This window comes from Pecten maximus, chromosome 3, assembly GCF_902652985.1.
Source record: "Pecten maximus chromosome 3, xPecMax1.1, whole genome shotgun sequence".
Lineage (NCBI taxonomy): Eukaryota > Metazoa > Mollusca > Bivalvia > Pectinida > Pectinidae > Pecten > Pecten maximus.
Genome location: NC_047017.1, coordinates 28,785,918 through 28,803,628, shown reverse-complemented (window position 1 = coordinate 28,803,628; position 17,711 = coordinate 28,785,918). Strand labels below are relative to the sequence as shown.

The 17,711-nt window shown below is 35.3% G+C and overlaps 1 protein-coding gene across 2 annotated transcripts in view; it reads right to left on the bottom strand.

The window, feature by feature from the left end:
* Positions 1-1,807: 1,807 nt before the first annotated feature.
* Positions 1,808-17,711, bottom strand: part of LOC117323830 (sodium/potassium/calcium exchanger 4-like) — a 90,570-nt gene continuing 74,666 nt past the window's right edge. For both annotated transcript variants that reach the window (XM_033879306.1, XM_033879305.1), the window contains exons 7-18: positions 15,948-16,027; positions 14,438-14,544; positions 12,584-12,695; positions 11,059-11,155; positions 10,241-10,344; positions 8,442-8,500; positions 8,092-8,182; positions 7,530-7,608; positions 6,902-7,016; positions 6,279-6,391; positions 5,804-5,869; positions 1,808-4,524 (exon numbers count right to left, since the gene is read on the bottom strand). In XM_033879306.1, the coding sequence (XP_033735197.1) occupies positions 4,381-4,524; positions 5,804-5,869; positions 6,279-6,391; positions 6,902-7,016; positions 7,530-7,608; positions 8,092-8,182; positions 8,442-8,500; positions 10,241-10,344; positions 11,059-11,155; positions 12,584-12,695; positions 14,438-14,544; positions 15,948-16,027 (1,167 nt within the window). In that variant the 3' untranslated portion in view covers positions 1,808-4,380. The remainder of the gene's footprint in view (positions 4,525-5,803; positions 5,870-6,278; positions 6,392-6,901; positions 7,017-7,529; positions 7,609-8,091; positions 8,183-8,441; positions 8,501-10,240; positions 10,345-11,058; positions 11,156-12,583; positions 12,696-14,437; positions 14,545-15,947; positions 16,028-17,711) is intronic.

Below are 17,711 nucleotides of genomic sequence, written 5' to 3'. Positions count from 1 at the left end.
TTTAACCTCTGTCCTTCCAGATTTTTCTTTATCATTAGGTGGACTTTGTTCGGGTTGTGTAACCACTGTCGTTCCATGTTTTACTTTATCATTAGGGGAACTTGATTTGAGTGGTTTATTTGTCTTCTTCGAATGTTTAATTCCCATTTTGATCAATCCTATAAAATCAAAACCCAGATGAAAGTGTTAAAATAAAAATATGTATTTCAGATAAATAACTATAGACGTATTTAGCAACAACGACTTTTACCTGCAATTTTGACGTAACAACACACATGCTTTCACAATTTTGATATAATCTAAAATAATCTAATACCCGTATCTGTCCAAGACCGGCTTGTCTCACAATTTTGATACTTTTGTAAGATAAACATAATATTTTACCTCTATGTCTCCGAGACCGACTTGTCTCACAATTTTGATATAGTTGTACGATAAACATAATCTTTAACTCTATATGTTCGAGACCGACTGGATTGTACGATCATGATAATATTTTACCTATATGCGTCCGAGATCGACTAGTTTCACTCCCGGCTTATGTTTTGTAGCATCGAATTCCCGGATTTGTCTCGAACATGACGATTTTATCAACGCACGGCTGCGAAAACTACAAAACTGTCGCTAACACATACAGATAACTTAAATAGGTATAATACACTCGAGTTGTCTATAGTTGATGTATGATCCGAAATGATGATTCATTCAATTCTAATGTACACGAATGTTTATAGGCAATACTTACAAGTGCAAACATAGTTTTCCGCTGAAAGCTTCCCCACACCTCCAGTCAGAGTCTGGATATTGAGTGAGTAACTTGGATCAAAGTAATGTTATTGACGTAAGCTGATAAGTATTGATTTCTATTGCACTTACTTCCTCATTCTTATCAATTATTACAAGTGATATGTTTGTGTGTGTACCTTACCAATGACATAATGTAAATAACAAGGTTGCTGAGTAACATGTGTAGGAGATAACTCCAACCTCTAAAGTCTGTACAAATGACTATCACTTAGATTATCACACACACCTTAACTGAAGTGCGAATACTTTCCAGCCAATTCATTCAGGAAGGTTAGTTTGCGAAATTGTGTGTGAAGGATTGAATTGGTCTATATCGCCAATGTTTATTAATTTATACAAATTAAGCTTACTATCTAATACGTGATAATATCATTTTCACTAATGAAAAAAGAACGATTTAGATTACACTTTATGTTTATCATGTTAATGCTATCCAATATCCAAAGTTACCAAAACACAATACCATTATCATGACTACATCAAACACACTACCATTATCATGACTACATCAAACATAATACCATTATTATGACTACATTAAACCACAATACCATGATTATGACTACTTCAAACCGCCATTACTATCACTGTTAAAATTGTCCATGTAGAACGTTACACACGTATTAACCAGAGTTATCTCCCTTATGTCAACATTGAAGAGCGCTTTTACACAAAATGCTGCAATTTGTTCGTCACGCGCAAGCTTTTCAACTTTGATACCACTGCTAATCGTTTTCACCTTGTTCGGTTGTAGTCTGTCAGTAGTTACAAATATTAGTTAGAAATTAAAATCAACCGTATTAAGGACGCCCTTAGCATAACTCATGTGGAGCTGACATAAGTATCCTTAAAATCAATACAACACAAATCCTCCTTGAAATAATAAGATGATGCACACGTCGAGGATATGTTGTTTCTTCCGTTTCACACACCAAATAATTTATAATTTAATGTGAAATACTTTAATCTCACAGGAAGTAAACAAATGACAACAAGGATTATCTGTGTTGATGTTTTTTAATGCACTTTTCTACTTTCATCATAAATTATTACATAACAGCCATCATATTCTATCTAACTATGACAATAATGCCAGATATTGCGCATATATAATATTAAACACTTGTGATTGTAGCGGTAAGAGGAAAGTGGAAAGGATATCAAACTTTTCCAGAAAAATCTCTAAACCTACAAAATGTAATGGTAACATAATAATCAGAAGAATAAGAGATTACAATGAAAAAATAAAATAAAAAGTACAGAAGCACCATTACAGACTTGCGATTGCACAGCGTCTGGACTGATAACTTCATAACTATACCATGTGATATGTGTGGTCGTTTATCAGTGAGTATCCAGGCGACTATGAAATATAATTCCACATCCAATACCCCAGTAATTATGCTCTTATTTCGATCGAATATTTCGTTTACAAATGTAGTTTTAATTCAGAACAATTCAGGTTCTATATCCCCGTGTTTCTTTAAGATGTACATTCCAACAAGAAATAGACAATCTCGTTGAGAATAAATTCTAATAAGATTTGTTTATATATGATTGAACCTGTCCTGCAACAATTACAGACATATTGAGGAATACTAACTAAGTACTCACCACAATAGGAACCCCCAGAGACTGAGCCGGTAATCAGACGAAATTACTCACAGAACACGGTAGACTGAGAGTGATTGTAAAAAGGCGTGATGATGATATCATCTATAACTCTGTCGTGTACTGGTAATGTAGTTAATCTATACAAAACGTAACATTAACAAAATAAGATACAATGTACTTTGTATACTTACACAATAAGTAGTGCTAATTACTAATTATGTTTTGTTATATTGTTATAGTATATTTATTATGTAAGGCTTATTGTTTTATTTACGGTCATAGCGTACATAAATGACTGCAAAAAAACAACTATTGTAAACAGGAATACCACAGCAGTGGAGGTATCGCCTGTTCAGATATTCGGGTGGTAAAGATACAGTAACAGTGACTTTGACCTTTGGATCAGTAAAAACAATCCAATACAAGCACTTGTGGTAAAGAAAAACTGCGTGAAAATTGAGTTTGATGGGACAAAAGCAATTTGAGTTATCACAAGGAAACGAATTTTCTTTTTTTCAATAACAGCGATCTTAACCTTCGATCTATCGAGCTTAAAAGCAATCCCAAGCAAGCACTTTTATTAAGGAAGATCTGGATGAATTTTGAGTTTCATCAGACCGAGGGAACTTAAGTTATCGCACGGAAGCCTCTGGGCGGACGATGCCATTGCCGACATAGTAATATATATGTCTCCAGTCTTTTTGCGGTGGACACCACCGACCACTGGCCTATAATCTCATGCTGAATTAGACAGGTTGGTATCTCTTATATTCCTTCACACAGCGCATGGTTGATGTGTATAATAACCTCCTATCGAACGGTGTGGGCAGAGTGACAGTAACCTCCTATCGAACGGTGTGGGCAGAGTGACAGTAACCTCCTATGGAACGGGGAGGGCAGAGTGACAGTAACCTCCTATCGAACGGGGTGGGTAGAGTGACAGTAATCTCCTATCGAACGGGGAGGGCAGAGTGACAGTTAAATCATTTAAGTATGAACTAGATAACATTGGAAATGCCAAAGATAGAAATAGTGTTTTAAAAAATGAATGGAGTTATAAAATTATAACTAAGATGACGTATATTGCATTATGAGCTTTCAATGGATATTAAATCCTGTACATAGTGTATGCATGTTGTCAGAATAAATGTAAACATGTATATCGAAGACCTTAATTAACAAACCACAGTTGATTAACAAAAGGGATCAAATGTATCGTGGCTCACTAGACAAACACTTAACTACGTAAACCGCTGTATTCTCTAAAATGTTTGATAGTCTTTTAATAATAAATATACCCAGGTGTTCTTACCGATAAATCATAAACAGTTATGCATATCACTTTTTTTCAAAGTTAAGAAACGTAATGGACGGAAATGTCCTGTTTTAGAATAGATACAAAGATGGAGCCAATTCTTTTATACGATGTCCGTAGCTGACAGTTGTGGTATATACACATTTTATTAGAATCATGGACTCGTTCTACAAACTTGGATGAACAAAAAAGATGTGGGTAAATGTGAAATATTTTCAAATGAAACTGAATACAAGTACAAAATCTTACGCAATTTCAATGGAATACGATATAAAGTCTTAAAAGAGTTGAGCTTTGGCATAAGGGCCAGTAGGCTAGATTTGTGTTACTGTTATAGGTAACCTGTGAGAAAGTGACAACCACCTCACATGAAACCTGGCATAAATGATGTAGTTTTCCTAAAATTAACCTTCCCTTTTTAACATCACCTTCGATTTTCAGCTTTTCTAAATGATAACTGCAAAAGCAGATTTCACCTCAGTATATAAGGTCGTAGAGTTTTATCGACTTCTTTATATATTTCCGAAGCCCTACCGAGCTCTCCTTCGTAAAGTCGCCTTCTTCAACTGCCTTTGAATGATCCCAATGGAGACAGTATACATACGGTTGCTATGGAAACTATACCTCAAATTACGCCGTATTCATCATACACACATTGGAGGATTGACGAACCCGAACACATTGCACTCTATCATTACAGAAAATAACAAATATATGGCATATACAAAAAGGCATATCACTCCAACGAATCTGTTCAACCTCCATCCGGTGTACTTAAGGACTCCGATCTACAACACAAAGACAAGCGAGAAAACCGACATCACTAAAGGTTGACAAAATAAAAATATCAACAAAAATATTACAGATTTGCATGGAGACAATCGAAAAAGTACATGGAAAATTAAGGTGCATGGCAGTGTAAGCGTCTTCTGCGTCATCGACAACACCCGCCATACAAATCTAGGTCATGACGACACCCGTCATACAAATCTAGGTCACTACGACACCCGCCATACAAATCTAGGTCACGACGACACCAACCATACAAATCTAGGTCACGACGACACCCACCATACAAATCTAGGTCACGACGATACCCGTCATACAAATCTAGGTCACGACGACACCCGCCATACCAATTTAGGTCAAATCCGTGTTAAGTCACGTTTTCAAAGATATAACTTGGGGCAATGGAACCACTAGACATATCAACAGGCGAGTTCATATCCCACAGGGAAATATAATATTTCTAAATTAAATCATGATGTCGACCTTAAAACTGTCAGTCATGGTCCTCATCAACCTACATAAACAGTCCGTCCGCCTGTCTGACTATGTACAAAAACTTGCAAATTTTGTCTCTTTTTGATTGTAATTGTGCTCGTTTCTAAACAAGCACCGAAATATTTTTCTTACTAAAAACCTTCATATATCTTAGTTCTTTCCATAATTTATTTTGAGTTGGAATAATGGTCCTCCCATATACTGCCATATGCAACTACTGACCGAACTGCTTTCTTCTCATCCTAACTCTATGTCGATACAAATCAACCTGTTATAACGACTCCCTGGCTTCCATGGACGTCAATAAGTCATTAAATGTCACAGTCAGATTATTTGTTGACAAGTCTCTTGATACCGCCAGACCTTCGCGAAATGCTCTCGTAGTCTAAATAGTTATCACACAAGATTGAATATATTGGGACATGGTTATGTTGTATACGTAAATAGCTGTCTGAACTCAGGTTCACTTGGTACTGAGTGTGTGTTAACGTGTCATGACAATAATCAATAAATATCGTCCTGATACAGCAAGCAAATGATACGACAACACGATCAGTCATCCAAGCGATGCGACTTGATAGCAAATCGCTCCAAGGTATAATTTTGTTTGATTAAATCTACACGAAATTAAGATATCGTTAAGATTTAAGCTCTGTCATCTGAATGACCGTCACAAAATGTGTACTTACTGTATCTATAATTGAAAATGAAAGTACAATGCATTAACAGTTTACGACAGTATAAAGATGTAGCTGGTTAGAATAAAACACGAGATGTACTTACTGTTACTATAACTGTAAGAAATAAAAGAAATATTGAGTATAGCATCCCGTTACTGTTTATGTGGACCTGAAATAATAGAGAAACATTTATTAATTTTTAGTAGCTACATCCATAAACTGAATAAAAAATACAAGTAACGTTGATAATTTGGTCTATTCCTTCATGGCTCATAAGAATTGTAACGCTCTTAGAGCTGTTTACATGAACGTTTTCGATTAAATAAGGTTAAGCCAAATTAAGAGATAATGCTTTATCCAGGCGATGAACAGAAATGCGTGTTAATATTGTTTATTTCAAAAACGTTTAACTGTAAAATGTGATAATGACATACTGTAGATAAAACATATCAATTGTACAATGACGTTACCGTAAACTCTATAAAGACTGCCCTGTGCTATGGGTACTATACATAGACTGTCCTTATTTTGGTATAATTTAGCTGTTACCGATCGTACTTTCTAGTCATTATACATACCGTAGTCCCAGCATACGCTACCCCTGTCTTTAGGAACCATGGCAAGGAAAGGCCTAGCAGAATATCAAACACATTGCTGCCTAGCAGGTTGGAAACTGCCATATCACCCAGACCTGGTAATGTAACATTAAAGCAAACCAATAGACGTTGTCAGAATATAGATGCTATTCATTATTTTAATTCATATCAAACACAGGAGATACAGAATGGGAATATACATACATGTTGTTATAAAGGGAGGCAGAATGGGCCTATACATGTGTTGTAATACAGGGAGGAAAAATGGGCTTATACATATGTTATTAAGGGGTGCAGAATTGGTCTATAAATAAGTTGAAATTAAGGGGGCATGCTTATCCGAAACAGCAGTAGAAATAGTGTTCAATGCTATGTTCAATAGAATACACTTGTAACAGTTCATTTTAAGAATACATTTGTTCACGGGATTACATTAAGATTAAGTCATATTCACTATTATACTGATTTGCAAATATATCTCATTGAGGATGTTTCCATGTCGACAGTTGGAAACATCCATATTTTTATCAAATCGGGAGCAACTAATAAGAAAAAAGGAGATCGTAAAAGTAAGAAATGATCATGGTACCTCACACTGGTCATACCTTGTTTAGCCACGAACACGCTAGCCATAGCGTCAGGGATGCTAGTACCGGCCGCCAGGAATGTGATACCCATTACGCTATCGGGGATGCTCAGAGTATAACCGATAACAGTTACCTTTAAGGGAACGTGTAGTTATACAATAATTAACAAAGACAATGTAAATAGATTTTCATCTTTATTACAGTAACATATCTTGCACGGTTTTCATTGGAACAGCCCTTAACAAACACTAAAAGACAGGATTATTGTGGTTTTGTAAGTTATTTCAATATCCGAGATTAACCAAATAAGTTGAGTTAAACGAATCCGGATAAAATATTTTGTCATAAGTCGGAAAAAAATTGTATGTGAGATAATGACAATTAAACGAAGAAATGTTACATTAAATGGACAGCAGGCTGGCGTATTTACTCTCAGCATTGAAGGCCAATTCGTTAATAAGACATTTTTATAAGGTTTCCAAATAATGTCTTTAGCAATTGATGTTTTAGAGAGCACAAACAACACCTATTTGTTGTCATAGTTCTTTCTTATTTATACACTAACTAGCTGAGTACACCTTCGAATTAAAATGCGACATTCGTTCGGGTCATATCTGATGTAAATATATGTGTTGTTTTATCTTACCATCCACACCATTACGTAGGAGAAGAGTGCGATCCACACTATTGATAAGACAAACGTGCCCATAAACCAGTGGTCCCATCTGTAACAGACATTTCATACAGTGATCCACGGCAAAATGATATATCAAATTGTTATACAATCGAAAATTGATAATGACTGCATATTTGCCTATCACAATATTAATTGGGGAAAATCCGTTTACAGTGTATTGATATGTAATTCAGGCGTGATTCGGTTTTTTGAAATATGACGCGGCGCTGTTGCTGAACGTCACTTATATTTTCTATGGCGATTACCGATAACAAAATATCATTTAACTTCGAAAAATGGATACTGGAATCACTGTGTCATAGCTCTGAAAATATGCTTGAAGAAGGAACATATCCTTGTTTAGTCGATTCTGTGAAGTATTAGTGACTAGCAGCCATGTTTGTTTACATTAGATACACTAATAGGTGTATATTTACACGAACCGAATCACTGTAAATTGTTAATGTCATTTCAATAAATACATACATAATGTGATCACAATAAAATACAAAACAATGAGAATATTTCTCACCTCTCTTTACGACAGTCTGGTATCGTATAATACAATAGAGTGCGAATAGGGTACTGCGTGGCCCACTTTGCATAATTCCAAATACCTTCCTCTACAAAGACAATTACCAGATGCTTAGTGTTTTCTTATGTTTAACTAAAATGCTTAGAATTCAAAATAAAACGATTATCATTATTTTAGTTTGTTCGCCCTACGACCATTAATCCATTTCAATCTAGTTTAAATTCCATCCTATCTATGTGTGAGAAATTTATAGCAGAGTGGGGAACATTCGCTTTGTTCTCTCTTTTATTGGGCGAAAATGAAAATTAACCAATGGCGAATGATTACCCACATGCAGTAGACTTTACCTATATTAGGAACTTTTCTCCACCAATCATAGTCGTCTCCTTCGAGCGTCACATTAAACCTTTGTAAAAACAAACACTCAAATAAACATGACATTGTCCCATTTACAACAAATTATGCACCCGCATAAGAGTATTAGTTCCCTTAGATCAGATTCGCAGAACTGGTCAAGAAATGAATTGGGACGACTAATGTCAAAGTTAATTGACCAATTATATTTATTGCGATTTATGTCATGTTTGCATGGATTACAATAGACAGCATGCTGTAAAAGAGGCAGGGTGTGTATTTTCAATGAACGTGTTTTTAGACATCAGTCCATTAATAATATAACCTAGCGTTCTTAAACTTTTAAGGCGTTTTATGTTATAAATATTTCTTCCACAATACGCTATGTTATTTCACTCTCGGACCATTTTATAAACGTGCCACTAGTGGTATATGACCTTTTTGATTGGTTGGTATTTTGGACTTTGACCCGAACTACTTTTTTGCTTGCTGTGTTGTAGTCTTGTCTATGTCTTGACTTACAGTTAAGACATATCCAACAAGGATTCTCTTCACATTTTTGTAGAAACTATTTGTACATATGATAATATTACTACGCCTTATTTCATTATGTCAACAAACGCGGGTATTCAAACCAGGTTCCAAAATCGCCGTTTCGAACTCATATTATTGTGGTAGAAACAAGTTACACAAATGGTGTGGATATGGTATACGTATTTATTAATCTCTCGTTAGTTAATCTTTAAAATTTACGAAAGACATTCGCTATACATCGTGAAACTTAACAGAATAAACTCGACACGAGTGAAATAATACCATACCCCCCAAAAAACCCCACTCGTTGTAAATGTGTTACCTCTATTTGTCACATAATCGTCCGGTAAGCCAGTGCTTTTGCCGACGTAATACTTTTTGAAATGCCACTAGAGTAAATTACCCTGGAGTGGCGGTTTTCATTGGTTGTGCCAGTCAGAAATCAATTGTGACGTCATGATATGGACAATGACTTTAATGACTTAAAAAAAGGGCAGCCTCCATTATAATTCATCCTCCATAATTTTTATTTCAAACCCGTCTTAACGCCAGATTTCCTACTTGGCAATAAAAAGGGGGAAAATTGGTGGTGGTGGTGGGGGGAATCTGAAATTTGTTTCAATTCACTCGTCTCGAGTGTTACTGGTGTCAAGGATACACCTGAGTGTTACTGGTGTCAAGGATACACCTACAGTCAGGGTCTTTTGAGGACGGATGTCGAAGAGATACCTGAGTGTCAAGGATACTATACAATCAAGGTCTTTTGAGGACGGATGTCGAAGAGATACCTACAGTCAGGATCATATGAGGACGTGTGTCGGGCGCGGATCCAGGAATTTGAAAAGGGGGCGATTCTAGTGTTTTCGGTGTCCCCTATTATCATTGGTAGGGACATTTTGCAAAAATGGATTAGAACAGGTCTTATTTTTTCCGATTCTCACATTTAGTGAGATACATTCCTTCCACGCTCTTTTACGAGTTGTAAGTATGATACTGAAATTTATTAAACTTGTTGATCAATATCAAATAAAAGTTTTCCATAGTTTAAAAAGTATACGATGTTTATTGATCACCTGTGTATATAACTGTTAAATACAGACACTATATTGTCAATATTACAATTCAAACGAAACAGTTGTCTCGTTTTGTATTCTACATGATACATGTTTTAAAGCTTTTCGTGATTTTTTTATTTAGATATAATATTTCTTTTGTATTTGCAGTTTTGTAATATTTATGAAGCAACAGATCTACTCACCAGCCCCTTATCGTGCGAGTATAGGAAATAACACTAGACTTATGAGCCATTTTACGGAACTGTTGTCTCTTTATATAGGCCTCATCCTGCAGCATACGCCGTCTCTGGTAATAGATACAGTTATCGTAAACAAACTGCTACAGTGTCTGCTTATCTTTTAAAGTCTCTGTACAGCTCAATATAGGTATCGGAATCGATTATGCTTATCCTCTGAGGCCTGTATACAACTAGAATGGGAATAGGATATATTCCGCTTATCACCTTCCCAAGTCTATACAGCATTGGTTTATAGTTATCAGAATATATTCCAATTATCTTCCGAATTCTATTTGTCAGAAACAGGACGTAAAAGGTGTAATCCCCATTAACGGGTAACTCTAACTTAATACACTGTGGTGAGGTGATTTATTTATCGATGTGTATGTATCGATCGATCACGGAACAGTTTCATATATATTGAGTCCTAAATCTTAAAATATCAGGTAATTTTTTTGAGTTCAGAGAGATTTTATATGGCCAAATGTTAATGTTTGCTATACATTAACTTACTTGACAGCCCTATTATTCCCGTTGTATGTAACGCAGAAAAGTGTTACAATAATATACAACATTACGACTACAAAAACAGTTCAGAAAAAAACATACATTTGGTAACACTTGTTAAATGTACTTACATTGTATTTAAACTCCACTCGAAATAAAACTTAAAATTTTCCATGAAGCGAAACACATCTTAGGAAATAGATAATAATTTGAAAGGCCTATATTTTCACAGCGAAAGCAGAACCAAACCAATTATTATAAATACACATGCTCACATAAGATAGGATTAAGTATGCCGCCGCCATAAACCTCGTCTTTGGCTTAAATCGCTTCATCATCATTAGCCGCCAGATAAAATCGATGAACCCAGGCCTATAACAAAACAATGTACCATATCATCATACACACGAAAATCATCAACATATTAAAAAAAGGAAAAACCACCACAAAAATTTACCTAATGAAATAATATCATTAATGCCATAAAAAGAACAGAATGCAATCCCAACAGTCGACGTTCGAACCCATTACAGTGTTATTTTATCAATATTCACACTGACATATAATGTTATTATATGTCTTACCAATTATGTTGGGGGTATTGAACTTCCAATACCTTTGATTAGCTTGTTAATGTAGTCGTATGGTATTGTTGGTTGACAAATGGAGGATGACCACTCCGCATTTAGAACTAATTAATGTAGCAATATATACTACCTGGGTGTTGTTAGTGTACACAATGTATGTGTAATGTATGAGCTAACTGATGTAGTGATGTACATTTGTATACTACAGTGAATGTGTTAGTGGTTAGTGAGTGTATACAATGTATGTGTAATTTATGAGCTAACTGATGTAGTGATGTACATTTGTATACTACAGTGAATGGGTTAGTGGTTAGTGAGTGTATACAATGTATGTGTAATTTATGAGCTAACTGATGTAGTGATGTACATTTGTATACTACAGTGAATGTGTTAGTCGTTAGTGAGTGTACACAATGTATGTGTAATGTATGAACTAACTGATGTAGACTAGTGATGTACATTTGTATACGACAGTGAATGTGTTAGTGGTTAGTGAGTGTATACAATGTATGTGTAATTTATGAACTAATTAAAATAGTGATGTACACCACAGTGAATGTGTTAGTGGTTTGTGAGTGAACACAATGTATGTGTAATGTATGAACTAACTAATGTATTAATGTACACCACAGTGAATGTGCTAGTGGTTAGTGAGTGAACACAATGTATGTGTAATGTATGAACTAACTAATGTATTAATGTACACCACAGTGAATGTGCTAGTGGTTAGTGAGTGAACACAATGTATGTGTAATGTATTAACTAATTAAAATAGTGATGTACACCACAGTGAATGTGTTAGTGGTTTGTTAGTGTATACAATGTATACAAAAAGTAGGCAAGAAACTGTATTACATAAAACATTTGTCGGTACTTTTTGATCGTGGTTTCACTGTGAAAAAAAATTATCCTAAAAATACAGGATACCCTATAAAACAAATGGTTATGAAGTAATTAAACACAATTTGTGTTTAAACTTGAATGTTTATACACAGACAATAATAGGAGAATCTGTGTTTAAACTTGGAATGTTTATACACAGACAATAACAGGAGAATTTGTGTTTAAACTTGAATGTTTATACACAGACAATAACAGGAGAATTTGTGTTTAAACTTGAATGTTTATACACAGACAATAACAGGAGAATTTGTGTTTAAACTTGATGTTTATTCACAGACAATTACAGAGAATTTGCTGATCAATGTCTTACTTGATCTGCGTACTTTTGGCGTATTCATCGGGCGGCATCTCCGTTTCTCGTCGCGACACCTGATTTTCTGAAGTTTTCATGAATACATCATCGTCATCGTCAGTAAACACCTCTGTGGATTAAAAGAAGCGTCGGTTATCAGATTGTGACGTTTACTTTATTAGAAGCATCTCGAAAATAATAAGTAATACAGCCGTATATCCTATGGTATTAGTGCCCGAATTTATTTTCTACATCATCGTCATCGTCAGTAAACACCTCTGTGGATTAAAAGAAGCGTCGGTTATCAGATTGTGACATTTACTTTATTAGAAGCATCTCGAAAATAATAAGTAATACAGCCGTATATCCTATGGTATTAGTGCCCGAATTTATTTTCTACATCATCGTCATCGTCAGTAAACACCTCTGTGGATTAAAAGAAGCGTCGGTTATCAGATTGTGACATTTACTTTATTAGAAGCATCTCGAAAATGATAAGTAATAAAGCCGTATATCCTATGGTATTAGTGCCCGAATTTATTTTCTATATCAGGGACCCGGGAAGATAATATTGAAAGATTAAAATCCTTTCTATTTAAAGGCAAATTTAAAAGATGAAAATAAAATAGCGTAGTTATTTAAAGTGGCATATATGATGTTGTTTCTATAAATATCTATCGTAATGTGTATGACTTCGGAAGAGGATCTAGTCGTCGCCATAGTTACATCTAAACTATCATAAGGATGTAATTAGATTAAATGTCGAAGGCATCGTCGTGTGGGAGAAGTAATCTCACATGGAGAAAGGAAATGAAATTATGTAGTTAGCGAGAGATGTATTATTGTTCATTGGAAAGATGATGACCGGCTTTAGTACCTAATGCAATTTACTATACCGACTGTTATCATAAACACCTCTTCAGCTGTTTACCAACCCTCTCAATCAACTAGGTCATATACGTACAGATCGATAACGTAAATCTTACCTTAATATAAAACTCTTAGAAAGTGTCGCTTGATCGTATAATATAACACTGGGCGATATCATTGATATACCAAATACTTAGACAGTGTCGTTTGATCGTATAATTTAACACTGGGCGATGTCATTGATACATTAAACACTAAGACAATGTCGTTTGAACGTATAATACAACACTGGACGATGTCATTGATATATTAAACACTTAGAGAGTGTTGTTTGAACGTATGATATAACACTGGGCGATGTCATTGATATATCAAACACTGAGACAGTGTCAACACCGATGTGGCGCAGTGGTATAAGCTGCAGGTATTTCTGGCTAGGCGATTGGGTGCCGTAGATCGTGAGTTGGAGGCCCGGTCAGGGCACGAGTCAAAAAGTTGTCTTCCTTCGTCATTTGTGTTGCTATGTTATATATATATTTATTAGCACAATGTATCATAAACACTATGTGTTGGTGATCCGAAGATATAGATTTGAATTTCCTGTCGAAGTTGTACCGACAGAAATATATATAATATATGGACAATTCGTATCCATGTATGTAAATACATTGCGATCCAGGTATTCATATCATCTTATAGAAGACTTCCACAATGATCATGTCAGGGTATGGGCCGACCATCACTGCGCCATTGAAACGTTCTTTTTAGAACGCCGATGTGGCGCAGTGGTATAAGCTGCGGGTATTTCTGGCTAGGCGATTGGGTGCCGTAGATCGTGAGTTGGAGGCCCGGTCAGGGCACGAGTTAAAAAGTTGTCTTCCTTCGTCATTTGTGTTGTTAAGTTATATACATATATATATGTATTTACTACAAGTTTAATGTTATCCCCTCACACTTAAAAAAAATACTCCCCTTAAATTCTATAGAAACTATCAACCTTACCGTAATCACCCTGAAAGGTCTTGGCAGTACCATTCATTGGAAGAATATTAGATTGTACAATCCGATCTAACTTCTTTGTTACCCATGCTTGAATGTGGATGTTAAAACTGAAAAATAAATAAATAATGTTTCATAGTTGTTCCGTGATCTAAGGCCAGTGGTTTCAAGGACCTGAAATCACGTATTGTTTATGTTCATGTTGCGTTACAGTTATATATTTACATTCTGTGTTGCATTTGTCTATATGTCGTTAGTAAACCAAATTGCATTCATGAGACTGTATACTACAATTTATAGTGATTCGGTCAGTGTAGGAATACAGCTCCAGATGCTGTAGGTTAAACAATGGCCGCCAGTTACTTTCGGTCTAGAGAGCTTTTGAATGCTAGCATTTATTTACAGAAGCCATAACGGGAAAAAAGCAACGTCACAAGTTATGATAGTATTATTTTGTAATTAGAAAAATGTAGTCAACGCAAAAATTACTATAAGTGCCATTCTTGATCTATACGAAATATGATCAAATTGTCAATGTCGTCACAATCACAGGGGCTCGTTTCGAATTTTCCTAAATGCAAGACACTACAACAATAAAATGTAAGTATTTATGAAAAAAAATCTTTTATAAATATCGGGAGTATCGACATGGTTTCCGGTCGTGTACGTGTATGCCTACTGGATTTTAGTTTTGTGGTTATTCACTGATGTCAAACGCCTACCTTACAAAATCGAGCCCCTGTGAAGTTGAAAATCGTCTGCTAAGTTAGCGACACTGAGTTGACCGGTTAGACTGGAATCGTTTTCCCCTACTGTCAAGACGACTTTCATTTATAATTTAAGAGCTGATATTCTTCTTAAAATATTGTAAATCCAGTCGATAGACACATAAGTGTTTCCGAGGAATCGAGTCTGTCCTGGGCAATGCCCGTTCAACGCCGCATCACTTCTAAATGTTAACTGTATATGATTGCGCAGAAAAACAGTTTCGATTTTAAACAATCAGAAATTATGCAATTGTGAACAATTTGACGATACCTACAAACGTATATGAAATAAAAAAAATAAAGCCAAATTTGTACAAAAACAATCTTATGTGCTTGCTATTAATAACGTCATCAGGGACTAAATTCTTCCTTCTGGAAATTTCGGCTGTTCCGGTATTTGAACTTGATGACGTCAGTGATAGGGTAAGCGGCAAATTTAAACGCGTCATAACCTACAGTAAATAACAAATCTTTATGAATGTAAATATAAGCATTGAACTGTTACCAAATGGTAGTATACAGTCGATATGCATACAATTTTGGTGACAGATTAATATTTGATGTCGCCCTACTATTTATCTGTCACCCAAATTGTATTCATATCGACTGTATACTACCATTTGGTAACAGTTCAATGCTTAAAAAATGTTCTCTCGTAATTTGGTACCACTGTGTTGTAATTGTTGACCCTATATGTGTCTTGTTCCTTTCTATATAACTGGTTTGTGTCTTTATTGTGGACTCACCGCATGATTACGATATACAATACGTAAAGCACCAGCATGATGACCGATTCATACCACGTGACTTTCCCATCACACACCACCTGGAAAATGAACGCAAGATTGCTGTAAATATTACGTTATGCTTGACAGTACGTTTTGGTGCACCACGTAATGTGAAATGTATAGGAACCATGCCAACATATTGACTACTGGTGTACCTTAATTCCCAGGCCACACCACTGGAGTACTAGGGACATGATGACACAATTCACAGTCAAGCCTATGTGAACTGCTGGTGCTATTTTATTTGTGTAGTTATTTGATTGCCGATTTTGATGATACAGTCCCTACTTTGCAGCCCACATTGATATGACAAACTGACGACTTTCCTCCCAATTTCAAGTGCTCTAGTTCCCCGGAGCAACTTAAAATAATCATTACGTATCCTATCTTCCTGATTTATGCTGCAAAACGATATTATATGTATTGATTGGAATATTCCGAGCGTTATGGCAATGAGTATTTCAGAGAAAACTATTTTAGGAATTGTCTATGATATGTTCATAGGTGCGTCGTATCAAGACTGATCCTTCAACCTCCTATTTGTATTGAATATGCATATCTGTTTTCTCTTGAAATTGGCACCTTAATTTGCTGGAGATTAGACAGATATTACACAGATGTTGTATAAATATGTTAAAATATTTTACCATTAAAGAGATTATCACTTGGGAATACTTGTAGAATAACTATAGATACACAGACTGTAATATCATTGCTACCTCCATAGTAATACCACTATGGAGAAAAAGATCAGGTTATACTAGAGACCGACACTAAATCTCTAACATTGGCAATATACCAGCAGTTAGACGGAAAGCGAGACATTTTAGGTGTCGTTCATTGTACAGCTTTATTGCTCATTAATAAGGCAAGTCACTCCATCGGTCGATAATAAAATGACTCGTTTAGTTTGCCGACAATAAGACGACTCGTTTAATTAGCCGAAAATAAGAAGATCCGTTTAATATTCCGGCAATAAGACAATTCGTTTCATTTGTCGACAATAAGACGAATTGTTTCATTTGCCGACGATACAACGATTCGTTTCATTAGTCGATAATAAAACAATTCGTTTCATTGGTCGACAATAAGACGATTAGTTTCATTGGCCGCCAATGTACCTAAAATATCATTTACTTGGCAATATTACACCGTCAACATTTTTTCTTTACCATAACCCAGAAATATCAAATTGTGCAATATTTAATTAGAACAAGAGTATCGGACGGGTAGGACAGCCTTTATCTGATATAGTAACATAAATGCGTAAAGGTAAAACATTTATCTAATTCTAATGAGCTCGCCGTGTAGTTTGATCAAATTTCCTCTCCATATTATACAATTAACTATTTTTACTTATAATTATAGAATGCCCAGAAGTCACGCTGTCTTTATTGGCAGTAAGTTTTTTACAATCGATGGAATAACACAAATTGAAATACCAGCTCCAATTAAAAACAGAAGCTTCCCGCATTTCGCTAAAACTAATAAGTTCTGCACCAATGTATTGACGTGATAATCAAGTTTATCTTAAAGGCTGGCTGTCTTAATTGCTTTTTGCAGGGTGACATGAAGCTTAGTTTCTTTCTAAAGATGTTTTTTTACGATTATTGATTTTTTCCGTTAAGTTTTGTTGAAATATAAATGACGACTTCCAATCTCCCATCGACAGAAAGGCACGTATATCAATACATTACAGTGCTGAGCTAGGCAGATCATTGT